This window comes from Pipistrellus hanaki (assembly GCF_964339955.1).
Source record: "Pipistrellus hanaki genome assembly, chromosome: 9".
Lineage (NCBI taxonomy): Eukaryota > Metazoa > Chordata > Mammalia > Chiroptera > Vespertilionidae > Pipistrellus > Pipistrellus hanaki.
In genome coordinates this window covers 44,717,441-44,726,574 of record NC_140511.1, presented here as the reverse complement: position 1 = coordinate 44,726,574, position 9,134 = coordinate 44,717,441, and the positions used below count along the sequence as shown (strand labels likewise).

Below are 9,134 nucleotides of genomic sequence, written 5' to 3'. Positions count from 1 at the left end.
CATATTATATGCACACTAGCAGTAGTGGCTGTTATTATCACTTTTAGTAATTTCTGAGAAATTAAATTGTTAATTTGAAAGAAAACAAGTCTTTTGTATTTGAATAAATAATGGTAAATGAACCTTTTACCTAATCACTCTCCACCATGTAAGAGTGCAGTTTTCTTTTAAATCAACAATCATTACTAATCTTTGTTATTTAATTGATTAAAAACAATTGTTTTAATTAATATTCCTTTGGCTGATAGTAAAAATCAAATATTCTTCTTGTATTCCTAGCAGTTCTTCTTTGGGGAATTCCATTTTTAATGTATTTTACTTATTTTTTATTTTTATTTTTCTGTTTTACAGTAAGCACTTTATTCAACTGAGTGTTCTATGTGCTTTAATTTTGTCTCCCAGTTCATAATTATTCTTTTAATTCTGTGGAATTAAAGGTTTTTTTAAACAATAAAATAATTATTTGTATTTTATCAAATCAAATATATCAGTCTGTACCTCTATGGTTTATATCTTTCATGTTATCATTAGAAAATTCTTTCTCACTCAAGGATTATATAAATATTTCCCCAATTTTTAAAAAACTTCACCTGAGGAATATGTCTTCACTGATTTTAAAGAGGGAGGAAGGGAGAGAGAGAAACAAACATAAATGTGAGAGAGAAACATCGATTGCTTGCCTCCCATATGCGCGCAAACTAGGAATTAAATCCAAAACCTAGATATGTGCCCTGACTGAAATCTAACCTTTAGGTATAGGACAATGCTTCAACCAAATGAGCTACTCAGCCACAGTTTACCTGATTTTAATTTAAGTTACATGTGGTCTCCACATGAGTAAATATTTAACCACCAGGAAATAATTTAAATACATATTGTGCTGTATGCTTTATTATATTTTTCCAAATGGAATTTACCCAACTCCATTTATTCAATAACTTACTGTATTACTACTGGTTTATAAAGCTTCCTTTATATTCCACTAAATGTTTATGTAGGCCTCTCCCTGTACTTTTAATTCTGTCCCAGGTTGTATTCGTTTCCAAAAAGGTACTAAATGATTGTAATTCTATTGGGAATGAATTCTTATGTATGTAGTCTCTGAGAAGAGATGGTTCCCTGCTAAGTTAAAATGAATTTTCACTTCAAATCTAAGTTTAATTGTCCTAAAATTCCAAAAAAATAAATTAGTGAATTATTTATTTAGATCAAGTCGTACTCCTGGTTAAATAGAATATTCCAGGAAAAGCAAATAAAATGTAAGCCAATTAGCAAGAACATATTCAATATCTATGAAAAGCAAAAAATTCTACTAAGTCATTAGCTAAAAATAACCCCTTCTTCTCATGAGACCATATTAATAAGAACAAACTTATCATCTAATTGAAGTATAAAAGTAAAACAAAATATTGATGAATACAAGATATTAAGTGATAAGCACCAAATGTAGCTAAGTAAATTGAACTTAATTAAATCTTATTTCAGTGATGAATCTCACAGATACAATATTAAGTGTAAGAAGCAAGATACAAATAATATATATATATATCAAGATAGATAGTTAGAAACATATATGAGAGAGGAAAATCAATCAGGTGCCTCCTGCATATTTCCCACTGGGGATGTGCCCACAACCAAGGTACTTCCCCTTAACCGGAATGGAACCAGGGACCTTTCAGTCCACAGGCCAACACTATCCACTGAGCCAAACTGGTTAAGACTGGTAGTAATATTTTACCAGTTGATCTTGGAAGGTATTCCAAAAGTGTAAACAGATGTCAAACTTCATTGAGCTGTACTCTAAAGTTCTGTGAACTAAATGTATATCAACTAAAAATAATTTTGAAATTCTAAATTTAGAAAGTCAAGATCTTATAAGAGAATTCTGCCTCTTCAGACCATAATGTCATTCTACCATAACTCTACTCTCCCTACTTTCCTCTTGACTGGAGTTCCTGGACTTGAATGGGCCCATGCCTGGATCTCCATCCCCTTCTGCTGCCTCTATTTAACTGCCCTCTCTGGGAATGCCTTGATCCTGTTTGTAGTCTTCACTGAGCCAAGCCTCCATGAGCCTATGTACTTCTTCCTCTCCATGCTGTCCACCACTGACATTGGCTTATGCATCTCTACACTGGTAACAGTACTGGGAATATTCTGGGTGAATGCACGGGAAATCAGCTTTAATGCTTGCTTATCACAAATGTTCTTCATTCACCTCTTCACCTTCATGGAATCCTCAGTGCTCCTGGCTATGGCCTTTGATCGTTTTGTGGCCATTTCTAACCCCTTGAGATACGCTACCATTCTAACTCATGCAAGGATTGCACAGATTGGCATGGCAATCATTACCAGGGGGACGGTCATTCTGACACCGCTAGTCCTACTTCTTAAGCGTCTATCATTCTGCCACAGCCACGTGCTCCATCACTCCTACTGCTTCCACCCTGATGTGATAAAGCTCTCGTGTTCAGATACAAAGATCAATAGTGCATTTGGACTATTTGCAATTATCTCTACTGCTGGAGTGGATTCTATCTTTATCCTGCTTTCCTATGTCTTGATCATTCACTCAGTTCTCAATATTGCATCCCCAGAGGAGAGGAAAAAGGCCTTCAGCACCTGCATTTCTCATATCACTGCTGTGGCCATATTCTACATCCCTTTGATCAGCCTATCGTTTGTTCACAGGTTTGGAAAACATGCTCCATCCTTTGTGCCCACACTCATTGCTAATTTATACTTGCTCATTCCCCCTGTGATGAATTCCATCATCTACAGTGTGAAAACAAAGCAGATTCAAAAAGCTATGCTCAAACTTCTCTGTTCCAAGAGAACTCATATTTAACAGTCATTGCTCCCTTAAAAACCCATCTCAAAGACAATGAAAATTTATCACAAATCAGAGTTACAAACCTATGCAACTTTAGAGTTGTATGGAACTAGAAATTATCCAAATTAAACATATCTACAATGTAGCTAATCCTACTTAAAGGTAATCATTTTCTGGACCAAAATACTAACTCAGATTCTCACTACCTCTCAGTTACTCTATTCCCATAAATGACTAACCGACCTCCCATCTCTATGCTGTTTCTACGCAAAAACTACCTGTCATTCATTTTGAATTAACTTTCCAAATATCCAGCTCAAATAAAATTTAAAAACAAACCAATAAGCATCTCTTCCATGTTTATTTCTCATCCAACAATTAAATAAAGCATTAACTCTTGCCTGTGATAAAGTCCTCCATAATTTAGGTTCAACATTTCTTTATTTTATTTTTTTTCAACCATTTTTAAAAAAAATATATTTTATTGATTTTTTTACAGAGAGAAAGAGAGAGGGATAGAGTTAGAAACATCGATGAGAGAGAATCATCGATCAGCTGCCTCTTGCACATCCCCTACTGGCGATGTGGCTGCAATCAAGGTATTATATATGCCCTTGACTGGAATCGAACCCAGGATCTTTTAGTTTGCAGGCCGACGCTCTATCCACTGAGCCAAACCGGTTTCGGCTCAACATTCCTTTGAAGTTTATCTCCCTCTTTCTTTTTTCACATACTCTGCAGTCTAAGAAAACCAGTCTGCTAACTGCTTCGTCATGCAGCTTTCCTAATAGTGGGCTTTCCTCTTGACATCAACCCTGACACCCACTCCTTCACCTTGAAATACTAAAAGTGCCAAGACTCATCTTTAGATATCTTCTTCATTAAATTTTCATAACTGCTTCAATTATATCTGATCTTTCCTTCTCATAATTTGCCTGTTACGGTGATTTCTCTGTATCTATTTTTTTCCTTTTCTGTGTTTTTGACTATATGTTGTTTATACCTACTCGTAGTAGTTCTGGTATTATTTCCATAAAGCTGTCAATTCCCTAAATTAAAAAATGTCTGTATTTTCTCTGATGCTGCTACAATACCTAAAAGTATATCTTCCACATAGCAGATAGTCAAAGATAGTTGTTAAATTGAATTGAACTAAAAGACTATCAAATAGCCAGCCATCTGAATAATTTTAGTGGGATAAGTCATTCAACTCAATGTTTGGCATGTGAAACATAAGAAATTTTTCTTACAACCTATTTCAGCTTTTCTGTCTATATTATCTAGCAATTGATCACAGCTCTGACCATATAGGCAAAGGCCAATTTTGGGGCCTGAGATCTCAATCTCAGGAATTTATTTATCCCTGTTTGCATAAAGCCCAATTTGTCTAAGAATAATTCAACTCATTTTTTCATGAATAAAGGTTTTTCAGAGCTATTGTGTAATTTTAATTTTTTTTTCAGATGCCAAAGATAAAAACTAATGATTACTCACTCTTTGCTCCTGCATCCAATAAATTTGTATTTTCTTTCTATTATAACAACAAAATATATCTTCCTCTCCATTCTTACACCTAGTCTAGGCCACAAAATCTTTCAACAGTTTTCTTATCGGTTTCTTCTTTCCAATCTTGTCCCTTTTCCTCCTTCTATTCTTTCATAAAAACAATCAGAAAAAAAAGGTTTTCAAATTAAATTTTAGTTATATTACAAATAATAAATATACTCTCATTAATAAGAGAATTTATAGAAAAGACCAAAGTCCTCCTTGATATATTCTCTCAAGTCCAATCTTTCTAACTTTTCCATAGCAAGTCACTTCATAAGTTTGATTTTTATCCCACCTTTTTATGCATTTATATCCATAGGTATGGGAAATATAAAATTTAAAGCAAAATTTATTAATTGTATTTCAAACAATAACAAAATTCCTTAGGCATACTTTGCATATTATTTCAAGAACTACATTAAAACCAACAAGAGAGACTTGCTCATTTCTCAAAATTCCTACATATCTCACTCTTAATTCATATTTTCTAGTCAATATCTTCCTCAGTATTAGACCCATGTAGTTCCCAACTGCATTGGCTAGTTCACTTCTTACATCTATTGTATCTATTTGGTAAGCTACTTCTGAACTGCTACTTTATACAGATATAGACATATGGTAGAATACTATCTCTAAGAATTACTTCCCCAAACTCAACAGACAACAACTGTCACTAAATACCCTACCACAATTTAGCTCACTGCCCATCAAATGCTCTGGATTTTGGTAGTCATACTTCACACACTCACTTCTTTACAAAGAATGATAAGACTGTGTAACACTTTACCACATAAGACATCACCAGCTCAGAGTTTTGTGGCCATTAAAGTAGAACTAATAAAACCAAGCACATACTCCCAAATCATATTCTTATTCATCTTCCAACTCAACAAATATTGAGCATCTACAATAAGCCAGGTATTATTAGGACAGATATGAATGGCAATGGCTAAAATGAACACTTTGCCCATTAGACCAAGCTTCCAAATATATACTTCCAAGAACTGTTATCTCTCTGTCTCGATTTGTGTTCTTAAAGTATACATAATAAAGAATTAAGTTTTGTTTAATTTTAGAATAAATTAGATGTTGTTATCTAGGATTCATATATACTAGAGGCCCAGTACATGAAATTCGTGCACTGGTAAGGTTCCTAACAGCTGCTGGCTGCCTGCTAGGTACTCCCTCCCTCCTCCCAGTCTCCTGCCACCTCCACCAGCCAGGGCCTCCCTCCCTTCCCCCAGTTGGCCCCACCCCCCTGGTCAAACTCTTTGATGAATTCCCAAGTTGCATACTACACTCTTACTATATAGGGTAATTTAATTACCATTGATTCATTCTTTTATTTACTGAGAGTCTAGTTTTGCCAAACATTGCACAATATGCTAGTGTGGAAGAGACAAATAAGATATTGTCATAATTAGTGAAATAAAATATGTAGATTAGAAAGTAACCAATCAAAATCTGAAGTATTTTTGTGATGTATTACAATATATACAATATAAGCAGGAGTAATAAGAATATATAATAAGAATGTATAATTCAACCTGGAATGATCAGGAAACAATTGCACTGTGTGTTGTTTGAATTATAAAGTCAAGAATTGAAGAGATCAATTTTCAAAATGGCAGCAAGAGGGGACCTGTGAACATGCTCCCCAGGGAAAGTACTATAAATAGCAAAAAATCATATAGATACAAGTATATACATTTAAATTCTCTGGCAATCGCCCTAAGATCATATAACAAGTGAAAAACCATTTATTTAAGAAAATCTGTTAAATCACTGAAAGGACAGTCATTTTTAAATAATCTAAAAACTCGGAGAATTCACACTTAACAATTTCAAATTTTACTACAAAGCTATAGTCATCCAGACAATGTGGTTCTGAACAAGATAGATATAGAGATCAATGGAATAGAATTGAGAATACGAACTTAAACTTTCATATTTTTTGTTGAGTTTTTAAATTTTTTTTTTATTATTTCAGAGAGGAAGTGAGAGTGAGAGAGAGATAGAAACATCAATGATGAGAAAGAATCATTTATTGGTTGTCTCCTACATGGCCCCACAGAGGATCGAGCCCCCAAACCAGGCCATGTGCCCTGAATGGGAATTGAACTGTGACTTCCTGGTTCATTGGTTGATGCTCAATCACTCAGTCACACGACTGGGATCTTGTTGAGTTTTGACATGGGTGCCAAGACACTTCAATGAAGAAAAAATATCTTTGAGGAAAAGATAAATTAATAATAACACCAGAATATAAATAAAAATTTTTTTTATTTATCAGCAATCTATAAATTTGGGGAAGCATAAGACTCAACATTTTAACTCCTGTAAAATGGCATTTTACTCATCTACTTAATGACCAGAAATAGAAAATTAAAAAATCCATCTAATTCTTTGCTGCACTGGCATGGAGAATTTTCAGCACAGCCCTGCGTATCTGTTTGGTCTTCACACTGTAGATAATGGGATTCATTACAGGGGGGATCAGCAGATAGGCATTGGCAATCATAGTATGTACATATGGCGGGGCCTGTTTCCCAAATCTGTGAACAAAAGATAAACTGATCAATGGGATATAGAATGCAGCAACAGCCCCAATATGGGAGATACAGGTGTTGAAGGCTTTCTTCCTTTCTCTTGAGGATGCAATGCTGAGGACCGTCTTAATGATCAAAACATAAGAAATGATAATCAAGACCGAGTCTACTCCAGCAGTGGTGATCAGGGCAGTCAATCCAACCGCACTATTAATCCTGGTGTCTGTGCACGAGAGCTTCATCACATCTGGGTGGAAACAATAGGAGTGGTGGAGCACGTGGTTGCCACAGTAGGCAAGTCTTTTCAGAAGCAACACCGTAGGAGTCTGTATTAGGGTCCCTCTGGTAATGATTGCTACCCCAATCTGTGCTATTTTAAGATCAGTTAAGATAGAGGCATACCTAAGAGGTTTAGAAATGGCCACAAAACGATCAAAAGCCATGGCTAACAGCACTGAAGATTCCATGACAGTGAAAAGTTGAATGAAAAACATCTGTGACAGGCAGGCGTTAAAGCTGATCTTCCGGGCATTGAACCAGAATATACCTAACATGGTGACTAGGGTGGATATGGACAAGCCGAGGTCAGTGGTGGACAGCATGGAGAGGAAATAATACATGGGTTCATGGAGGCTGGGCTGAGTGACAATGGCAAAGAGAATCAGGCTGTTTCCCGAGAGGGCTGTTAGATAGAGAAAGCAGAAGGGGATGGAGATCCAGATGTGGAAGGCTTCCAGCCCAGGAACACCAGTTAGCAGGAAAATGATGGAAGAGGATGTGGTATTCTGGAACATTGACATGTTGAACTCAAACTGCAGAATCTTAATCTGGTTATCCTGCAATGATATATCATATTTCTCTAAAATGCAGTCAACTTGAAATTATTTCACCAGATAAACATTTATAAAAGACAATCTCTCTATTATATAAAAAGCTCATGAAGATTGGTTAAAAAAAAGAAAACTAAGACTACATCTAATCAAGGAGCATAAAATAGGAAATGAACAATTATGTGAGGATACAGACTTTGTAACTAACAAATTAAACCATGGCCTACTTTATTTAGATTCACATGTCTATTCAGGGAGATTTACCCATTCACTTCCTGATTTCACTTGGTCGGCAACATATTTGTAGAAATATGTCAATAGAGTTGTACAAAATTTTAGATGAACAGCAAACAATATATGCAGTGATTCAATTTAGTCAATAAAGTAAGTTAACTTCCAGTGACCCAAAAAGTAGTCTTATCTTTATCACCTGAGTACTTTCTGTCAATCAGGTTGATTGTACCTAATCATAATGAAGAGCTATAATAACATTTGTTGAGCCCCTACTATCTGTTAGTAGTTGTGATAATATCCTGTGTGAATATTCATCCTATTTACAATCCCATAACTTTGAACTGTACCTAATTAACTTTCATACCACATAACAAGTATAAACAATCAAGACAATGACAATCAGGACTATTTGAGTATAGAGTCTCAAAGGTCAATATTACGGATATTTTGATGTTATGAACTTTTAACTGGCATCCCAAATTAATTTTTTAGGATTACATATTCTAAACTGATGGGTTCAAGCATGTACTGATATATATATCAACTAAACAACCTACAGAGTGTGTTACTAAACAGTGTGTGTCTGGAATTCTCTATCTCTAAAGTAATGATAATATATATATTGCATAGAATTATTGTGATGATTAAATTAGTTAATATATGTGAAAAACTAGGCTATCTCACTATAATGTAAAAAAAAAAAATCACCAAATATTAGGTATTGTCACTTTTAAAAATTAAAGTTAACACTATACAATAATTTCTTTCACTTCATTTTCCACTTTTTTTTTTGCATGCCCCTTATATTTATCCATATACCTTATCATCTGATAGTAGAAAGAAAATATATATTATCTGTCTGACTTAGTGTACCTGATTAATATTTTCTTTATGTGTTCCCTTATTTCTCCACATCTATGATTTTCTCAGCCTTTCTTTTTTTTTTTAATATATTTTATTGATATTTCACAGAGAGGAGGAAGGGAGAGAGATAGAGAGCTAGAAACGTCGATGAGAGAGAAACATCGACCAGCTGCCTCTTGCACACCCCCTACCAGGGATGTGCCCACAACCAATGTACATGCCCTTGACCGGAATCGAACCTGGGACCTTTCAGTCCACAGACCGATGCTCTACCAC

The 9,134-nt window shown here is 34.9% G+C and overlaps 2 protein-coding genes across 2 annotated transcripts; one reads left to right on the top strand and one right to left on the bottom strand.

The window, feature by feature from the left end:
- Nucleotides 1–1,903: 1,903 nt before the first annotated feature.
- LOC311627745 (olfactory receptor OR51C1-like) lies at nt 1,904–2,848 on the top strand (the record flags this gene model as incomplete). Its single annotated transcript, XM_084894305.1, has 1 exon — nt 1,904–2,848. One exon carries the CDS (start codon nt 1,904–1,906, stop codon nt 2,846–2,848), a length of 945 nt encoding a protein of 314 aa, XP_084750431.1.
- A 3,931-nt stretch (nt 2,849–6,779) lies between these two features.
- Nucleotides 6,780–7,730, bottom strand: LOC311627732 (olfactory receptor OR51C1-like; the record flags this gene model as incomplete). Its single annotated transcript, XM_084894292.1, has 1 exon — nt 6,780–7,730. The coding sequence occupies one exon, from the start codon at nt 7,728–7,730 to the stop codon at nt 6,780–6,782; it is 951 nt and encodes a 316-aa protein (XP_084750418.1).
- Between the last annotated feature and the right edge of the window lie 1,404 nt (nt 7,731–9,134).